Below are 21,890 nucleotides of genomic sequence, written 5' to 3' on the forward strand. Positions count from 1 at the left end.
TCTTAATGGGTAACAGCATGGGTTCCAAAATGGAAACTCTTGCTCTGCCAATCTAATTAATTATTAGGATGAAGTTATAAAACAGCTGGATGCAAAAGAAACAACTTTTCCATTATTTACCTTAACTTCAAAAAAGCTTTTGATACTGTTCTCCATGAAAGGCTATTATATAAAGTGGGATGATTTGGGATTAATGGCAAGATCCGTTGTTAGATTAAGAGCCTGCTAAAAGACTTGAGACAGAGAAGTCATAAATGGACATACCTCAAGGTGGACCAATGCGTAGCAAATGGAGTCCCTTGAGGATACTTCAGTTTCTTATTTTCTTTAATGACATTGAAAAAGGAGCGCAAGGGAAGTTATCAAAATCTGCTGATGGTTTAAAGATAGAAAGGGTGGTTATTGACCAGAATCAGGCCAATTTAGCATTAGCATTAGTTGAGGCACATGATGCAAGAAAGCAAGCTTATGGACCATCAGCCAAAAAAAAAAAAAAAATTCCCATTTCACCCATCCATTCACTCTAAATGTTTGTCTAGTTCAGCCTTAAATTTATTTAAGCTATCATCTTCCACAACAACAGATGGAAGTCTGTTCCAGCAATTTAACTACCCGCTGGCTAAAGGCAAACTTCTGCACATCTATTCTGCAACTCTCTTTCCTCAATTTGAATCTATGTCCCCTCAGGTTCTGAATCTGAGCAAGCAGAAGTATCCCATCAGCACTGAGCCTGCTTAAACCATTCAAGGCCTTATACACCACAATCAAATTAACTCGCAGGTGCCTGGTCTCCAGATGCTGCAACTTGCAAAACTTACGCCTCTCTTGGTAAGAGCACCTTTTTGCCCTGCTCTGTACTCATTCTAGAAACTCTACATCCTTCCTAAAATGAGGCCTCCAGACCTGTGTGCAGTACTCAAGGTGTAGCCTGACCACTGCCTTATACAAGGGGATAATCACCTCCTTGTCTCTGTTAGCAAAATTCCTATATATAATTGACAAAACTCTATGACCTGCTCTGATTGCACAATTAACCCCAGGTCTTTTTCATTCTCCACCTCCCTGAGTGCAGTACCACACAGTTGGTATGTTTCTCTTGGGTTACTGCTACCCATAAACAGTACTTTGCATTTATCAATGTTAAACTTTAGTTACCATTTCTCAGCCCATCTGCCTAACTTTTCTAGATCCTGTTGCAGTAGCATACTGTCTTTAGTGTCATTAACAATCCTGCCAACCTTTGTATCATCTGCAAACTTGGACATTAAGCCTGATATACCTTCATCGATATCATTGAAAAATACACAAAACAACAATGGGCTCAGCAGTATCCATTTATTACCACTCTCTGCCGTCTCCCACTCAACCATCCCTTTATCCATTGCAGCAACTTGCCCTTAATGCCATACTGCTCCAATTTGTACAGCAGTCTTCTGTGTACAACAGTATCAAAAGCTTTCCAGAAATCCAAGTATATGATATCAAAATTATTTTTCGCATACAGTTCCTGTGACCACATCATAGTTGTTGTTATTTGTTTGTTTGTTTGGTTTTTAGGAGCATTAGCAACTAAGGCCATATTGCTCCGGGTATATGCAGTGGTCATTCCCTGACCTTTCTGCATCCTCCGTATTTTGTGGTCACGGGCTCGAAACCCAGTCTAATCAAGAAGTGTGTGCTACGCACTGCTGCTCCTGCCCACCTGGCTACAGAAGCACCTACCACATCATAGTATCCAATCAAATTGGTCAGACAAGATTTCCCCTTAACAAACCCATGCTGTGTCTGAACTACTATTGCAGTCTTGTCTAGGTGATCCTGCATCACTTCTTTCCAGTGACTCCATTATTTTCCCCGGAACAGAAGTTTAACTAACGTGTCTATAATTATTTGTGTTACCCTTTGTGAATTGGGGATACATTTGCACATCTCCAATCTGTGGAGACCTCCCCTGAATCTAAGGATGCTCTCATAATTATGGCTAAGGGTTTGCTAACTTCCCTCACAGCCTCCTTCAATATAACTGGATAGATAGATTCCATTCACCCCAGGTGTCTTTTTTTTTTGTTTTAACTTCAACAATTTCTCCTCCACTTTGCTCTCTGTTATTACAAAATCATTTAGCTCCCTGTTAGAGTTTAGTAAACTTCTGTCTTCCTCCTTCTTACAGAATTCCTCATGTGTGAATGTAGATACAAAATACTCATTCAGTTTGTCAGCTATCTGAGCAGGATCATCAACAGTCGAACCACCAACATCAAGTGGACCAATCTGATTCATCCCCTTCCTTCTAAAGTTTACATAAGTAAAGAAGTCTTTGTTGTTTTTCTTTGTATCTTTTGCCAAGGATTTCTTGTAATCAGTCTTCACTTGCCTAACCTCCTTTGTGACTTGATTAAAGACTAGCTTATATCTGCCATAGGCTTCTGTGTCACCTGATAATTTATATGCATCGCACACATTTTTCTTCTCTGCCACAAGCCTCATCTGCCATCCATTTAGGTCTAAACCTTGAACAGTATTTCTTAGTTGGTATGAAAAGCTTAGTAGCTTCCAAGATTAATTCCTTGAAGGCTCCCCATTTAGAATTTGCCTTTTTAAACATTATCAGTTGATCCCACTGTATAGAATTTAAACTGTCTGAGACCACTGTAGTCACCTTTAAAAAAACAAAAACCCTTCCCTTTACTCTTGATGGTAGTTACATCTTTAAGTAAATGCCACACTGAACATTAGTACATTGTGATCACTGTCACCTAGTGGTTCCTTTATCTGCAGATTCCTAATGCATGAAACATCACTGCTGATAATCAGATCAAGAGTGTTACTCCCTCTGGTTGCCCCCTGAACATGTTGCTGTAGAAAACAATCCTCCAATAAATCCACAAAAGTCTTGCTAGCGTGTGAGTGACCAACTCACAAGTTCCAGTCAATATCTGGAAAGTTAAAATCTGCTATTACAAGACGTTCTGTTTTACTGGCCCACTCTTATTTCTCTGCACAGTTGTTCATTGTACTCATCAGAGTCATTAGGCCTATAGCACACTCCTACTCTCATTTTCCCTTTCCCAGTGTCACACCAAACTGGCTCAACATTGCACTGTCCACCCATATCAATTGGATGCACTTCCTTAGATTTCTGTGTTTCTTAACTAACAGCATAACTCCTCCATTCTTACCCTGTCAATCCTTTCTGTACACATTATACTCCCCAAATTCCAATTCTGCACTGCTTATATCTGTGTAAAACCATGTCTCTGACAACCCCAGGGGCTCACATCTGGTGAGTATGGGCTTGGCACACCCAGGGTCCTGAGCTGGATATCATCATTCTTCTCTTTCTTGGTGATTCCTTTCTACTTCTAATTCTCTCTCTCTCTCTCAGGGTAACTTGGGAATTTTTTTTTTTTGGCTGGTGCAGCATAAGCCTCAGGCTTCCTTGTACCATATGGCTAATAATAATAATAATAATAATGCCAACAATATCTGCCTGTGATGTCTTTATCAGCACTTCAAATTTATTTACTATACTTATAGTATTGGTGTACATGCAAGTATACATGCACCTGTTCTTACTCTTGGTTACCATAACACAGCCCATGTATTTACTTGTTCCATGATGACTCCCAGCAGCTCTTGAAATCCCCAGCAACCTGGTCTCCAGGCTGCTGCTAATTACAATAGAAGCAGTGCAAGAATCACTTTCACCTCTGCCTGCGGCTACTGTTAATCTTTTAGTCGGTGAAATCCGCCCCCAAGCTAGCAGTTTTCTGACCCACCTAACAGTGCCTCAATACCACAGCAAATATTTTGTACCCTTTCTATTTAAGTGTATCCCATCCCTGTAGAAGCAGTCTCTCCTGTTAGCAAGCATAGTCCACACTGAAAAAAAAATTCTACCCCATGAGCCCAGAACAATCTCTCCAGGGCCGAATTGATTGACAAGACTCTCATCATATACTCCCTACTATCGTGTCTAGGCAGAATTGCAGACACTTTCAAATTTAAATCTAACTCGTGGCTTTTTTTCAACATTGACCTGTACTTGTTAAGTAAATCTACAGATCTCTTACTCTTAAGGTCATTAGTACCAACGTGTACAATATCACCTTTTGTGCCCTTAGAAGATGATGTCATTAGTACCAACGTGTACAACAATATCACCTTTTGTGCCCTTAGAAGATGATATCTACTCTACAACATCATCAACTTTTGCCCTTGGCAGACATACCCTGGTCTGATTCCACCTATCCTTTTTGCATAATATATTCCCCGTCTCCCTGACAATAGAGTCATCAACAAAAACTAGCCCATGTGGGACCAGTGCATTCTGCCTTGGAGATTGCCGCTGTGTTGCCTAATGCACAGAACTGAGCTCTAGCATTGAGTTGGGCAGCTGAGAGTTTGATGGGTCCCCCACTTTAATTCCTTTGAGGGCATCTACCCTACAAATCAAACTCTCATAGACACCCATCAGAATGCTGAATTGGCACCTAATTTCTTTACAGTCTGCACCTAACACACACAAAGACATCCTCCTTTTTTGCACCCGAAGGCTAGATCATGTCCTGTTCTAGACAGGTCCGCAAACATTTCACATTTTGCACATTTTTTTAGACTGTGATGCACTGGAGAATCGCTCTCTTCAGTTCTTCCCCGAGCCACAGTACTACAGCTACTTTTTCTTGTTGCTTTGCTGCTCTAGTCTGGGTCATGATTCTGTTTAAGTACAAATTTAATTAACAATGAAATTTAATAAGATTATTAAATTTTTAATTGATTAATTGATAATATTAAACTATAACAGATTTCTAAAGTGCTACATATTTTGCTATTTAGTTTTACGTTAAACCTTACGCTATCAAGTTCGGGATATACGTTACACTGTTCCATATTGTATAACATTGGGGGCATGTTACAAACAGTAAAATCTGCGGACACCAAGTATTAACTTTCAAAATCGCTATCTAAATTCAAAATAAACCAAGAAGCTTGACTAGGACTATAAAGTTACTTATAGAAAACAATTTAATATAACAATTAAGTTAATAAAACGGCTAAATATAAATAAAAACTTAGCGCTAATTTTGTGACCATTTTGTGACTAATTTGCTGCAAAATGACTTAAATCAGTTGCACAGACCATTTGTGCAAATGGCAACTGAAGTTTAATGCTTCTAAATGTAAAGTTTTGCACCCAAAGGAATCTAGGAGTTACAAGTTACAGGAAGTGGAGTTATTATTATTAGTAGTAATAGCAAATGATGCAAGAAAGCTTTTTAATATTGCCAAAAAAAAAAAAAAAAAAGAAAAAGAACACATTTCAGTCAGCCATGAAATTTTTCATGCAATGAAAACAAGTGGCTAAGAAGGCATATGGCAACCTATCTATGATATAAAGGTCCTTTGTAAATAGGTAAAAGGATGTCATTATCCTTTTATATCATCAGATGATGGTGAGATCATGTTCAAGTGTAGAGGCCATGCCTGAAAAAATATAGAGCTTCTAGAAAGGGTTCAAAGAAGGGCAACCAGATTGATGAGGGATGCTGATCAATGTCCTTATAAAAAATGGCTCAAGAGGTGTGGGCAACTAGACATCTTTGGATGGAGGAGAAGTCGACAGAAGTACATAAGGCCTTGAAGAGAATCAGTAAAAAAAAATATGGAAGATATAATGGTAGAAGAGAACCAGGGGGCACAAATACAAAATTTTTGGGAGTAATTGGAATTTTTTTTTTTTTTTTTTTGCCACATCCAGAAACAGTCCGCTCAGAGGCGGATTTAACGGCGGGCGCGCGCCCTGGGCCCCGACTTCTGAAGGGCCCACGCAAAACCCCAACAAATTAGTTGAACATATTAGTTCAAAACTTTGTGATTATTATTATGCTATTATTAATTATATATATATTATATTCAAATTTTATTGGAAATAAAACATTAATAGTACATAATATTTTTTTATTTAAAAAATTGGTTAACATGTATTTTTATTTTCCCTGTCTCTTTTTTTTAAGAGGCCCAATATTTTCTTCTGCACCCGGGGCCTCAACCGACCTTAATCCGCTCCTGAGTCCGCTTCCCTGTTTCATTCAGCCCCTATAATACTGACACTATCTCTTCAGAGTCTAAAAAACATAACTATGGGTACATACTACCAAACGGTTTAAAATGAATATTCAGAATCAAATAATAAAAATATTAACATTTTATTTCAGCCTCCTTCGACGCACTGCAGATCAATGCTCTCCTTCATATTCCTTTGCATTATAAAATCAGTTTTGGTTTAAGAAACATCAATTATTCAAATTTAAGGACATATTCATAGCTCCTTTTTTTATAAAGAAACTCCAGCATTACTTTTATAAATATTGCATACATACAAATATGACAAGGAATTTATATTCATTCCTTTACTTGAAAGGAAAATCGTTCAGCTATACTTAAAATTCAGAGATTAAAATAAATTTGCATTTACAATGTAACTACTGAGTGACAATGCACTACTAGATTATTAATTTCTTGGAAACATTTCTAACATTTGAGATACAATTTAAATGACTCTTCGAGAAGATTTTGACTTGCTGCCCAGCAATGTGAAGATAGCAAGAGAGAAAGCAATACTCTTTATCTGACTATCAGAAGCAACTCTTCACACATTAAGAAAATTCAGGTAAAGGAACTACTAGATGGCAGTCATCACAATGTATTCATGTGAAATTCACTTCAAGATGTCACTACCATCAATGGCAAAGGAAATGGCTTTTGCTTTTGTAAAGGCTACTACAATGGTCTCAGACAACAGTTTTTAAATTATTTTCAGTGGGACCAACTGATGATGTTACCAACAGAAAATTCTAATGGAAAGCATTCAGGAATGCAATTGTAGAAGCTAAGAGATACTGTTCGAGGCTTAGATCTAAATGGATGTCAGATGAAATGAGATTAGTGGCAGAGAACAAAAATACATGTGGTGCATATAAATTATCAAGGCAGCAAAGGAGTTAAGCAGACACTTAGCCATAATTATAAGAATATCCTTGGATCCAGGAGAAATACCTGTGGACTGAAGATGCATGAATGTATCCCCAATTCACAAAGGGAGATCAAAGAGTGGCATGAGTAATTACAGATCTCTTAGCTTAACTTCTGTTCCAGGGAAAATATCGGAGTCATCAATCAAAAATTATGCAGGACCATCTAGACTGGAATGCTATTATAATACAGTAAAAGCATGGATTTTTTATGGGGAAAACTTGTCTGACTCATCTAACTGGATACTATGATGCAGTATCAAATGAAATGAATGCAAAAAATAATTTAAACTTATATATTTAGATTCTAGAAAAGATTTTTCCACATGAAAGACTGTTATATAAACTGGAGCAGTGTGGTGTTAGGCACAAGTTAGTGTTATGGAAAAAGGGATTGATGAGTGGTAGAATACAAAAATGCAGTGGTTATTAACAGCCACTACATTTCATTGACTGAGTGAGTCCCTCAGAGTTTAATGTTGAGCCTTTATTGTTTCCAGTATTTATTATTGATATTGAGGAGGGGTTATCAGGTTTATTATCTAAATTTGAAGATGATAGGAATTGCAGATGGAAAGTTTGCAGGGTGGTTGCTAATAGTATTCAAGATATGCTACTGCAACAAGATCTTGAAAAATTGGGTAAATGGGCTGATAAATGGCAATTGGAAGTTTAAGATAGCCAAATGCAATATATTACATATGGGAAGCAGTAATCCCAGAATAAAATACCAACTTGAATAATTATAAAAGCAGACAAAGTTCTTCGAGCAGCATAGGCAGGCTGCCAGGACAGCCCATGGGGTTTTATCAATGATATACAGGAATTTTTACAGCAGGGATAAGGAAGTGCTTATCCCGTTATACAAGGCAATGGCTAGGGGTCACATCTTGAGTACTGAATATAGGTCTACAGGTCTCACTTCAGAAAGGATATAGATCCGTTGGAATGGGTAAGAGGAGAGCAAAAAGATTAGTGAGGGGAACAAATGGGTTGTTTTACTAAGAAAGGCTTCAGTTCTGCAAACTGCAGCATCTGAATACTAGGAACCTGCGAGGTTATCTGACTGAAATGTTTAACACTTTGAATGGACTGAGTAAGCTCCATACTGATTGCATGGGGTGGGGGGACAATATCAAATTGAGGAAGAATTGTTGTAGGGTAGATATGCAGAAATTTGCCTTCAGCCAGCAGGTGGCTGACGGCTGGAACAACCTTCCATCTGGTGTTGTGGAAGTGGACAGTTTTAATAAATTAAAGAACTTGACAAACTATTAGAGGGGATAGACAGATGAAATGGGAAGAGTTGTTGCTTCTTTTCTTTTCTTCTGCTGATGTTGTTTAAGCTTGCTTTCTTGCATCATTTGCCATTACTAATGCTAATACAACAGCATCCACTTAACAACAGACTGTGCACTTTTTTTTTCAACATACAAGTCTGAACATATAACATTTGAGCCTGTGATCACAGTCATCTGAATCTAAGGTTCTTGATAAAATTTGGTCAGTTTTCTAAAATATGACGACCATCACCAAATTACAAACGTATGCCCATGAAGGAGCTTACCATGTATATTTCCCAAACTATTCTCACAGTTTAAAAAAGATGAAATTTTTTTGTTTTCTTATTCATACTTACTTCTTGGATATTGTCTGTCTTTAGATAACCAGCATTTTTTAAAATGGTCCAAGCAATGTCAGTATCACTAACGTTCATTTGGCATCCATAGATTTCAAAGTACACTGAAAAAAAAGTTTAAAAATTTTAAATAAAAAAATGTATAAAAATGTAACCAAGTTGTGTGTGAGTGTGCGTGCATATGTTTATTCCAATAAAAATTCCAAAATGTTGACCATTAAACTGACCAATAAGCTGATACTAGCAGGTGAACTGTAGGTAGTAATAAGTAGCAAGACAACCCTTCTCTTTCCTCGGTGATTTCTGAATGTGGGATCATAGTGTTGAATCATTTTGCTTTGTTTAACCCTGAATTTTAGAACATATTCCCAGAAAGGTGATTTGCAAGAATTGTAAATCACGTACTTGAGACTGTTCTGTTTCTAGGTCTATATTCTGCTCATTTCATCACAAGCTCTTTAGGTGTATTCACACATATATATATATATATATATATATATATATATGCTAAGTGTCTATTACCTTCACTACATTCATCCACAAACAACATAAAAATCTGTCCACTGGGACTCTCAGTGGACAGATTTTCATGAACTTTTGTATTTGGGCTTGTTAAACATATGTACCCCAGGGGCTCACATCTGGTGAGTATGGGCTTGGCACACCAAGGGTCTTGAGCTGGATATCATCATTCTTCTCTTTCTTGGTGATTCTCTCTCTCTCTCTCGGGGTAATTCAGAATTTTTTTTTTTTTTTTTTTTGGCTGGTGCAGCATAAAGCCTCAGGCTTACTTAAAAAATATTATTAGTAGTATGGCTAATAATAATATTTTTTAAGCCAAACCAAATTTCATTAAAATCAGACAAATAGAAATCCGGCAATTATTATTTCTTTTTTCCATACAGTTTGTAAGGAAGACAGAAATTCATAGATTAAATATAGTTTTAATAAGTATTATTAGCTTTAAACAGTCTATGCATGCATGCTTTGTGTGTATTGTTATACACGACTCTTGAACACAATGTCACTTGTGAAGAGATACATATACAGTATACAGAGAGAAAAGAGACAGAACACTTAAAAAAAAAGTATTATGGGAGGAGATTAATACACATTATACAGCTGTAATTAAACTAAATGGCTGTTTAGAGAATGTAAACCTATACAATTTTATTAAGTGTTCTATAAAGTTATTATCTTAGTAATTAATTGATATAGAGATAAGTGTATTTACTTTTCATTTCTGTTAAATCACAGAAAATGAAAAAAATTATTTAATTTAAGAAAAAGAAAAAATCAAACACACTTGAAATGTATCACACTGTGTACATTAACTAACTTGTTTGAAATGGAGAGCACAACATATTTGCTTTAACTGCAATAGCCTTCATGCTCCAGCAGAACAAATTTGCTTTTTCAAGATGTTGCTCCAGTGCAGCATTACTTTTTAGCATATTTATGTGAAAGTAGTGCAATTGGCAAACTGACCTTTTGGTGATGTCACTACATCTGCAAAAGGTTGTATGCAATGTAGTCAATGCATTAACTAAGTATTTTAAATCCAACTGGCTGCAAAAAACATGAAGAGGATAGGACAATCCTCCTCCGAATTCCATATAATTTAATAATTATTTTATTTTTTCTTTAATGAATAATATTAATTAATTATATTAAAATGCCAAAATAAATTATTAATTAACATTATAATATAATGATAATTGTGTTTAATTATTAATGACAAATGTTACTTATTTACTATTAGTAAAATATTTATTTAATTACAGTATCATTATAATCATTTGCATATTGTATACATTTTTGTATTTATTTACTACTGTTGAATTACTATTCTGTCCCTGGAATGGTATATCTATATATTCCCTAAGTTGAGGTCATTTTGTCCCCAAATTCGAATTGGAAAAAAATTATAACTCTGATGTAAGCAAAATCAAAGGTTCAATGAGTGAAATTCATTAGATTATCAGATCAATATGTATGCTTAAATAATATTTCATCCAAGTATGATTTATGTTTTGAAGATTTACATTCTTGATGGGTAGATAGTATCAATGATTTTTAAGATAAAAAATAATTAGTATTAGTAGTGCCAAATGATGTAAGAAAGGAAGCTTAATGGCAATGGCAAAAAAAAAAAAAAAAAAAAAGGAAAGGAAAAGAAAAGAAAAAAAAACAGCATGTGTACCCTGTACGCACGAAAGATGTTTTGTTTTATGTGAAAACATCTATGGCGGCGCTAGAGTAAAACCTTTTAAATTTTTGAATGGTTTGATCGAAACTTACTTACTTATGCTACTTAGAAGGTTGATGTTGATCAAAATCTTGAGAAGCAGATTTTATTAAAGTCTGCATTTTATTCTTGTATAATATTACTACCCACTTTCTTGCATAATATTACTACCCACTGCTTACTCTACCGAATCAAAGTTACTGACCGAGTTGGCATCATTTAGGAAGGGACATCATTTCCATATCTTAGTATGAACTTATTCTACCGAATTGTTAGTGACTGATTTAGGAAGTGACATCATTTGCATCATTTAAAATCTAACGGCCACCTAATAGGAAGTGACGAAAATTGCATCATTTCCATAAAAAATTTTGCTACCAATCAACTGCGTCATTTCCCTAAAAAATTTCGTTAACAATCATTTGCGTCATTTTTTTAAGAAAATTTAATTGCCAATCGATTTTACTCTAATGCCACCTTAGATGTTTTTCACATCAAAAATTCTCACATCATGTAACCATGCTCTCCAACACTTTGTCTAGTTCTTCCTTGAATTTATTTGCACTATCTGCTTTGCCAACATTGGATAGAGGTTTGTTCCAACAATCAACCGCTAGTTAAGAAAAACTTCTGCACATCTAACCTGCAACCATAATTCCTCAATTTAAATTTATGTCCGCTCAATTGTGTGTGTGTGTGTGTGTGTGTGTGTGTGTGTGTGTGTGTGTGTGTAGTCTGACCAAGAGGAAAAATGCCATTAGCAATGAGCCTGATCCATTCATTCAAAGCCTTAATCAGATCACCTCACAGGTGCCTGGTCTCCAAATGTTGCAATTTGTAGAATTGAAGCCTTTCTTGGTAAGACCTCCCATTTGTTCTCATCATCGATCTCGTTGCCTTTCCTAAAATGAGACCTCCAGATATGTATGTAGTACTCGAGATGTGGCCTAACCATTGCCTTGTAAAATGGGATAATCACCTCCGTATCTCTACTAGAAAAGTATATCATTGATAAAACCGTACAAGCAGTCCTGGTAGCCTATCTGCACTGCTCACAGAACTATACATCTGACTGCACAAATTATCCCAGGTCTTTTTCATTTTCCACTACCCTGAGTGTAGTACCACAAAGTTGGTACATTAATGTCGAAAAATGTTGAAGGGCAATTTTGAAAAAAAGTCAAGAGTTAGGGTTAAATCTGAAAGTGTCTGCACTGCCCAGACAGAATAGGAGGGAGTATATGATGAGAGCCTTGTCAATCAATTCGGCCCTGGAAAGAGAGTGCAAGGCTTATGGAGTAGAATGTTTCACAGTATAGTCTTTGCTTGTTTACAGAAGAGTGCTTCTACAGGAATGGGATACATTTAAATAGAAAGGGAGTAAGAATATTTGCTGATGCTATCAAGGCAGTGTTAGGTGGGTCAGAAAACTGATGGCTTGGAGGGATACACAGAATAACAGATTAACAATAGCTACAGGCAGTAGGTGATTCTTGCACTGCTTCTATTGTAAAAAGTAACAGCTTGGAAGGCAAGCTAACAGGGATTCCAAAGACTGCTGAGGGTCATGGAACAAGTAAATACATGGGCTATGTTATGATAACTAAGACTAAGAACAGCTGCATATATATTATACTTGCATGTACACCAATGCTAGGAGCACAGCAAATAAATTTGATGAATCTGAAGTGCTGGTCAAGACATCAAATGCAGACATTACTGGGATATTAGAGACATGGTGTCACTGGAATATAAGGGATATAGAATTCTTATGTTGGGAACATGTACAGAAAGGGCAGACAGGATAGAAGGGGAGTTATGGTCTTAGTTAAGAAGCACATACAATCTAAAGTAGTGCATCCAGTTCACATGGGTGGCCAATGCAATGTTGAGTCAGTTTGATGTGACATAAGCACTGAGAAAGCAAAAATCACAGTACGACTGTGTTACAAACCTGATGAACCTGACGAGTACAAGGAATAACTGTACAACGAAGTAGTGGGCCAGTAAATCAGAATGTCTTATAATGAAGAATTTTAACTTTCCATATATTGACTGGAACTTGTGAGTGGTCATTTGCACACTATAAAAACTTTTGTGGATTTACTGGATGACTGTTTTCTATAGCAGCATGTTAGACAGGCAACCAGAGGGAGTAATACTCTTGATCTGATTATCAATAGTGATCGTTCATGAATTAAGAATCTCTAATTAAAAGAACCACTAGGTGATAATCATCACAGTAAATTGATGTAAAATTTACTTAATTAAAGATGGGTAAAGAGAAAAACTGTTCTCAAGGGTAAAGAGAACAGTTTTTGCTTTCACAAAGGTGACTACAGTGGTCTCAGACAGTTTTTAAATTCAATACAGTGGGAATAACCGATGATGTTACCATCAGCAAATACTAAATGGGAAGCAAGCAGTCAAGGAATTAATCATAGAAGCAACTAGGCTTAGCATTAGTAGAGGCATATGATGCAAGAAAGCAAGCTTATACAGCATCAGACGGAAAAAAACCTTCCAAATTTCACCAATCCATTCAACCCAAATGTCTGTCTAATTCTGCCTTGAATTTATTTAAGCTGTCAAATTCCATGACAGATGGAAGCCCGTTCCAGCAGTCAACCACCTGCTGGCTAAAGGCAAATTTCCACACATCTATTCTACAACTGTATTTCCTCAATTTGAATTTATGTCCCCTCAGGTGAGTAATCTGGGCAAGAAGAAAAATCCTATCAGCACTGCACTTGCACAAACCATTCAAGGCATTATACATCTCAATCAGATCACCTCGCAGATGCCTAGTCTCCAGACCCTGCAATTTGCAGGATTTAAGCCTTTCCTCATAAGAGTAACCCTTTGTTCCACTCACCAGTCTCATTGCCCTTCTCTGTACTCATTCCAGCCGCACTACATCCTTCCTAAAAGGAGATCTCCAGATCTGCATACAGTACTCAAGGTGTGGCCTGACCATTGCCTTATACAAGGGGATAATCACTTCCTTATCCTTGCTAGAAAAATTCCTGTATTTTGTTGACAGGACACCATGAGCTACTGTTGCAGCCTGTCTGCACTGTCAGAAAACTTCATATCTGACTGCACAATTATCACCAGGTCTTTTTCTTCTCCACTACCCTGAGTATAGTGTCACACAGTTGGTATGTTATTCTGGGGTTGCTGCTACCCATATGAAGCACTTTAAATTTGTCAATATTAAACTGCAGTTGCCACCTCTCAGCTCATCTACTAAACTTTTCTAGATCCTGTTGAAGTAGCATTCTGTCATTAACAATCCTGCCAACCTTTGTATCGTCTGCAAACTTGGACATTACGCCTGATATACCTTCATCAATATCATTAATAAATACAGAAAACAACAATGGGCCCAACATTGAACCCTGGGGGACTCCACTAATAACATTAGTCCACAAAAAGCAGTGTCCATTGATTACCACTCTCTGTCTTCTCCAACTCAACCATCCCTTTTCATACCAACTAAAAAATATTATTCAATGTTTAAGCCTAAATCAATGAGACTCATGGCAGAAAAGAAAAATGCATGGGATGCATAAATATTATCAGGTGACACAGAAGTCTAATACATATAAACTACTCTGTGATCAAGTCACAAAGGAGGTTAGGCAAGCAAAGGCAGATTACAAGAAATCTTTGGCAAAGGATACAAAGTGAAACAGCAAAGACTTCATTACTTATGTAAACACTAGAAGGAAGGGGATGAATCAAATTGGTCCACTTGATATTGATGGTTCATCTGCTAATGATCATGATCAGGCTGCTGACAAACAATGAGTATTTTGCATCTACATTTACACATGAGGAATTCTTTAGCCAACTGGATGCTAGAAGTTTATCAAACTCTAATAGTTGCATAAATGATTTTTTAATAACTGAGAGGAAAGTGGAAGAGAAATTGCTGAAATTAAATATAAGAAAAACACCTGGGGTAGATGGGCTCTCTCCAGTTATATCAAAGGAGCAGCAAAGGAAGTAAGCAAACCCTTAGCTATTGAGAGCATCCTTGGATTTGGGAGAGGTCCTTGCAGACTGGAGATGTGAGAATGTATCCTCAGTTCACAAAGGGAGATCAAAGGGTGACATGTGCAATTACAAACCTGTTAGTGTTAACTTCTGTTCTAGTAAAAATAATGGAGTTACTGGTTAAAGAGATAATATGCAGGTCCATCTAGAGAAAACTGCAGTTATACTTCAGACACAGCTTGGGTCTGTTAATAGGAAATCTTGTCTAACCAATTTGATTGGATACTGCAATGCAGTCAAAAAGGAACTAGATGCAAAAAATAATTTTGTTATCATATACTTGGATTTCAGGAAGGCTTTTGATACTGTTGCACATAAAAGACTACAGTACAAATTAGAGCAGTATGGCATTAAAGGCTAGTTGCATCTAAGAATAAATGGATGGTTGAGCAGTGGAAGACAGAGAGTGGTAATCAATGGGCACTGCTCTTTGTGGACTAATGTTGTTAGTGGAGTTCCACAGGGTTTGGTGTTGGGCCCACTGTTGTTTTGTATATTTATCAATGATATTTATCAATGATGAAGGCATATCTGGCTTAATGTCGAAAATTTGTAGATGATACAAAGGTTAGCAGGGTGGTTAATAACAAAAATAACAGTATGCTACTACAACAGGATTTAGAAAAAGTTATGCAGATGGGCTGAGAAATGGCAACTGAAGTTTAACATTAACAAATGCAGAGTACTGCATATAAATCACAGTAACCCTAGAGAACATACCAACTATATGGTACTTCACTAAGGCTAGTGGAAAATGAAAATGACCTGGGAAAGTAATTATGCAGTCAGATGTAAGTTCTCTGACAGTGCAGACAGGCTGACAGGACAGTTCATGTGGTTTTGTCAATGATATACAGGAATTTTTCTAGAAGGAACAAAGAGGTCATTATCTGTATAAGGCAATGGTTAGGCCAAATCTTGAGTACTGCATTCAGATCTGGAGGCCTTATTTTATGAAAGATGTAGAGCAGCTGGAACAAGCATACAGAAAGGCAATGAGATTGGTGAGGGGGGGGGAACACGGGTGCTCTTACTAAGAAAGACTTCAGTTCCACAAATTGCAGCGTCTGGAGACTAGGCACCTGCGAGGCAATCTGACTGAGGTATTTATCGGTTTGAATGGATTGAGCGAACTCAGTGCCGATTGGATTCTTCCTCTTGTCAGAATGTGCATGAGGGGGAATGAATTCAAATTGAAGATGGCAGTTGCAGAATAGATGTGCAGAAGTTTGCCTTTAACCAGTGGGTGGGTGGTTGCCGGAACAAACTTCCATCTGTTGCTGGGGAAATGGATAGCTAAAATAAATTCAAGGAAGAAACTAGACAAAATGTTGGAAGGAATAGATGAGTGAGATGGGAAGTTTTTTTTTTTTTTTGGCTGATGCTGTATAAGCTTGCTTTCTTGCATCATTTGCTACTACTAATGCTATCTGGGATTATTCCTACCCATATGCAATACCTTGCATTTGTCAGTGTTCAAATTTGACTGCTCTCAGTCCACCTGCTTAATTTTTCTAGATCTTGTTGTAGTAGCTTATCTTGATTACTGTCCTTTACCACCCTGCCAACTTTTGTATCATCTGCAAATGAAGACATTAAACCCGATACACCTTCATAAATATATTAATAAACACAGAAAACAACTATGGACCCAGCAATACAGCCTAGGGGGACCCTACTAATAACATTTTCCCACAAAGAGTAATGTCTATTAATAACCACTCTCTATCTTCTGCCACTCAATTTTCCATTAATAACCTCTGTCTAGTTAATAACCATTAATAACCACACTGCTCCCATTCCTTTATCCGCAGCAGCAACTTACCACACTACACCAATTTATACACAGTCTTTGTATTTCTTCTTTTACACATGAAGAATTCAAAATATCAAAAACTTTCCTGAAACCCAGGTATATGATATCAAAATTATTTTTTGCATCCAGTTCCTTTGTGACTACATCATAGTATCCAATCAAATTGGCCAGACAGGATTGCTCCTTAATAAATCCATACTGTGACTGTAGAATAACTGCATTCTGTCTAGATCGTCCTGGATTACCTGTTTAACCAGTGACACCATTATTTTCCCTGGAACAGAAGTCAAACTAACAGGTCTGTAATTGCACGTGTCACCCTTTGATCCCCTTTTTTAAACTGAGGATACATCCATACATCAACAGTCCATAGGGACCTCCCCTGAATCTAAAGATGCTGTCATAAATATGGCTAAGGGTTTGCCTTCCACCTTTGCTACCTCCCTTAAATAGCTTCATAATTGCATAGTTTAGTTTTAAGAATTTATCTTCCAATTTCCATTCAGTTATCATAAAATCATTTAGAGTATGATAAACTTCTGGCAACCGCTTCACTAAAGAATTTCTCATGTGCAAGTGTAGATGCAAAATACCTTTTCAGTTTGTCAGCAACCTGATCAGGATTATCAACAGAAATCATAGATATCAAGTAGACCAGCGGTTCTCAACAGGTGGTTCGCAAAACCCTGGGGGTTTGCAAAAGTGTTCCAGGGGGCTCGCACTAAAAATTCTGTAATGGAGTGTGCATAGATTTACATAGGTATATTATTGTAAACTACAAAATATAACTAATAATAAACAATAAAGTAAAACAATAAAATAAAATTAAATTAAATAAAAAGTAAACAATTGCCAAAAAAAGAAACCACATCTTCCACAATTCCTTATAATTACTTTACTATCTTACAGTATATCATGTTAAATAAATATTTAAATTATTTCTTGACTAAATGTCTAGGAGTATGAAAAAAGGTGTTTATGCATGGATAATGCGAGATATAATCAAACGATGCACGCACACTACCTGGATAGAGAAATTATGGAAGTGCATTACCCATGCATAAACAACCTTTTTCGTGCTCTTAGATAGTAAGCCAAGAAATAGTTTTAGATTAAACCATGCACACCATCAAGCATCTTGTGGAGTTATATACTTCATAACTGGGTTGTCACTATAGCAACAATAGGGTACCTGCACACCCACTGATGAGTAGGCCAACAAGCTGCAAAACAGCGCCATCTGGGTGGTAGTATACACTGATGAGCCAAAACATTATGACCAGTGAGTTGTTATGCAAATTGAAGCGACTGCAGATGAACTATTGCATATGCACGGGTCAGGACATGGTATAAAAAACACCTGATACTGAGCTCCATTAATCAGTGTTACTCTTGTTCTTCAGATGGGAAAGGCAGCGGACTTAAGCGAGTTTGACAAAGGCCAAATTGTAATGGCCAGATGACAGGGTCAGAGCATATCCAAAATGGCACGGTTGGTGGGATGCTGATGGTCATCCATGGTTAGTACCTACCAAAAGTGGTCCGAGGAGGGGAACCCACGAACCACCAGCAAGGTGTTGGATGACCACGGCTCATCGATGCTCGAGGTGAGCGAAGGCTCTCCTGGAAGGTACGTGGCAACAGAAGGGCAATTATGGCACGATCTGCCGGTAATTGGAATGCTGGTGATGGGAGTAATGTGTCACAACACACACAGTACATTGAACCCTGCCGAAAATGGGGCTGCGTAGCCACAGGCCACTCCAAGTGCACATGTTAACCACAGTTTACTGGCGACAGTGCCTACAATGGGCACGCAAGCATCAAAACTGGACCTTGAGTGATTGGAAGAAGGTCATCTGGTCCGATGAATCACATTTCCTGTTGCACCATGTGGATGGCAGGGTGTGTGTGCATCGTTTACCTGGGGAAGTGATGGCGCCTGGATACACTGTGGGATGAAAACAAGCCGGTAGCAGCAGTGTCATGCTTTTGGCGATGTTCTGCTGGGATACCCTGGGTCCAGTCATCCATGTGCCAGGCACTCTGATGTCTACCACCTACCTAAACATCATTGCTGACCAGGTACACCCTTTCATGGCAATGGTCTTCCCCTCTGATGGTTCCATCTTTCAACAGAATAATGCGCCATGCCACTGCCTGGATTATTCGAGACTGGTTCATGGAACATGAGGAAGACTTGGAGGTATTGCCCTGGCCTCCAATTGATTAGACTGGGTTCGAGCCTGTGACCACATTTTTAATGTGCTTTATGCCAAGAGAGATTAGAAGTCAGGGTAATCCCCAAGATCTTGCATAGAAATCAGAGTGTCGTTGAAATTAAGCATAGGAGCAGAAGAATCATTTTTGCAAGATATAAGACAGGACTGAGTTCTAGAAGGATTGAAATTAAGTTTTCTTTACCACACCGGAGAATTACCTGGAGATCAGCATTTAAGGATTTGGCAGTGGATACTCAGGGGCGGGAGTGCAGTAGCACACGCTCTTTGAGTAGACCGGGGTTCAAGCCGCTGAATACGGTCGATCCACCAACCCGCACTGGAACAGCGTGACAGATTACGGTCTATTTCCCTCAGCATGAATTGTTGAGGAGGCTTCCATCCTGCAGTGGGTTGATAATGGCTGGACTTTACCTTTTTTTTTTTTACTCGAGAAGTTGAAGCTGTTTGAGCAGGGCAAGGTTTCTCAAACTGGAAGGTGGGAAGCAATATGTTATCATCAGCAAAACTATGGATAGGATTTCCAGTCAGAAGAAGGCCATTAATATACAAGAGGAAAAGAGTGGGAGAAAGAACTGAACCTTGGGGAACACCAACATTAGTGGAGAAGTTAGAAGACAGAGAGCCATCTACCATCACTTGCAGTGAGCAGTTAGTGAGAAAACTGGATACCCAATTACAAAGAACAGCAGGCAAACCATAAGATGGAAGCTTATTTAGAAGACCTTTATGCCAAACATGATCAAAAGCCTTTGAAATGTCAAGAGCAATGGCTTGAGTTTCACCAAACTTTTCCATTGAATTTGTCCATAGATGGGTAACATAAGCCAGAATATCACCAGTGGAATGACACTGACGGAATTCATACTGGCAATTGTTGATCAGAAGAAAGATTTCCAGATAGTTTTAAGAGTTGGCAGTTAACTGATTTCTCTATTACTTTGGAAAGAGTAGAAGTAATCGTAATGGGACGGTAATTGGATGGAAGGGATTTGTCACCCTTTTTAGGAACTGACTGGATATGAGCAAATTTCCAAGTAGAAGGAAAATATCTTTGGAATAAGAAAGTGAAACAAGACAACACAAAACAGGATTAAGTTCAGGAGCACAGATTTTGAGAACAAGTGGAGAAATACCATCAGGACCTGGACCCGTAGATCCATCAAAACGATCAACATCCTTTTGATGGAAAACCACAGGATTCATTGAATGCCATGTAGTGGAAACATTTTGAGGTGATTTACCAAGATCATCAATACATGAGTTGGAAGAAAAATAGGATGCTAGCAGGTCAGCTTTATCTTTGGCTGATGTGGCAACAGAACCATCTGGTTTTGACAGAGGTGGGAGCAGAGATGGGCAAAACTTGCAGCCAATAGTGTTGGAAGAGACCAGAATGCTCGGCTACCATTAGGGCAAGAAACAAGTTTTCTACTCTTAGCCTATTCAAAATCTAGTTTGGGCTGATTAATAACTGCTTTACAAAGTATAAATAATACTTAATAATAAAAATTATTATTATGCAATGTCGCTTATGAAAACATAGTATTGGAAATATTTTATAATAAAAATTCAGTACTATTATACGATTTCAGAGAATATAGGCTTAGGGGTTCGTGATAAAAATATTATGCTGAAAGGGATTCACGAGTCAAAAAAAGGTTGAGAACCACTTAAGTAGACCAATGTGATTCAAACCCTTCCTTCTACTGTTAACATAAGTAAAGAAGCCATTGCTACTTTTCTTTATATTCTTTGCCGGAGACTTAGTATTAGCAGTGTCAAATGCTGCAAGAAAGAAACTTATAGAGCATCAACCAATAAAGCATTATTCCTGTTGTTCAACTGTATTCCATTGTTAATTGTTTGTTTCCATTCTTTAAGAATTTTATTGATGTAGATATTAAATTTGGTGACAGTCCACATCCTTGTTTGACTCCTTTATTGGTGTTAATTGGGTCTGATAGTTGGCCATTAGAATATTTTATACAGACTTTTGAGTTTTTATATAGGCTTTGCATCGCCTTCTGGAGTTGGGTTAGGATATTTTCTTCACGTAGAATCTGCCAGTTTTTCCCGGTGTACATTGTCATATGCTTTTTCATAATCAATAAACAGCAGAAACGTTGGTAGACTGAATTCTCTTCTCTCCAAAATTTGTTGTATTGAGAAAATGGCATCTATTGTGCTTCTCCCTTTTCTGAATCCACATTGTTCTTCTTCTAAGAATTGTTCACTGTATTTATTAAGTTTATTCTTTAGTATATTAGAGTATAGCTTTGCAGCTGTTGACAGCAGTGTTATCCCTCTGTAGTTGTTAGGGTTATTTCTGGAGCCTTTTTTGTGTAAATTGATTACTATTCCTGTTTCCCAATCTTCGGGTATCTGTTGCTTATGCCATATGATGTTAAATAATTTTAGTAGTGCATTTTTCAGTAAGGTGCCCCCATATTTAAATAGTTCTACATTCAAATTGTCTATGCTTGGGCTTTTTCGGTTTTTTGCTTTTTGTAATATTAACTCTAGTTCTTCCATTGTTACATATTCTTCATCTTTGGTTACCACAGATTCATCTTCCAATTCCCTAGTGCCAGAGTTATACCATAGTTTGGAATAGTGTTGCTTCCGTTCTGCTTGGGAGATGGAGTTGGTTTTTGTTTGATCATTTGTGTCTAGTTGTAATTTTTTAAAAATTTTAAAACCTCTTCTCTGTGGGCCCGTGATATCACGTTCTAAAGATTTAACAAATTTATCCGTCATCTCGTCGGATTCTTCTGGTTAGTTTTCTGACTTCTGCTCTAAGCTTTTTAAATATTATGTGTAGTTGTAGGTCTTTAGTTTGTAGGAACAG

General features: G+C 37.4%; 1 protein-coding gene across 1 annotated transcript in view; it reads right to left on the reverse strand.

Moving 5' to 3' along the window:
- LOC150081360 (mitochondrial tRNA methylthiotransferase CDK5RAP1) overlaps positions 1-21,890 on the reverse strand; it is a 101,048-nt gene that overhangs the window by 71,273 nt on the left and 7,885 nt on the right. Inside the window, exon 2 of the mRNA XM_090380182.1 lies at positions 8,674-8,777. Coding sequence (XP_090236308.1) covers positions 8,674-8,777 — 104 coding nt within the window. The remainder of the gene's footprint in view (positions 1-8,673; positions 8,778-21,890) is intronic.

Source organism: Mastigoproctus giganteus, chromosome 8 (genome assembly GCF_048544385.1).
Source record: "Mastigoproctus giganteus isolate SK-2022 chromosome 8, ASM4854438v1, whole genome shotgun sequence".
Lineage (NCBI taxonomy): Eukaryota > Metazoa > Arthropoda > Arachnida > Uropygi > Thelyphonidae > Mastigoproctus > Mastigoproctus giganteus.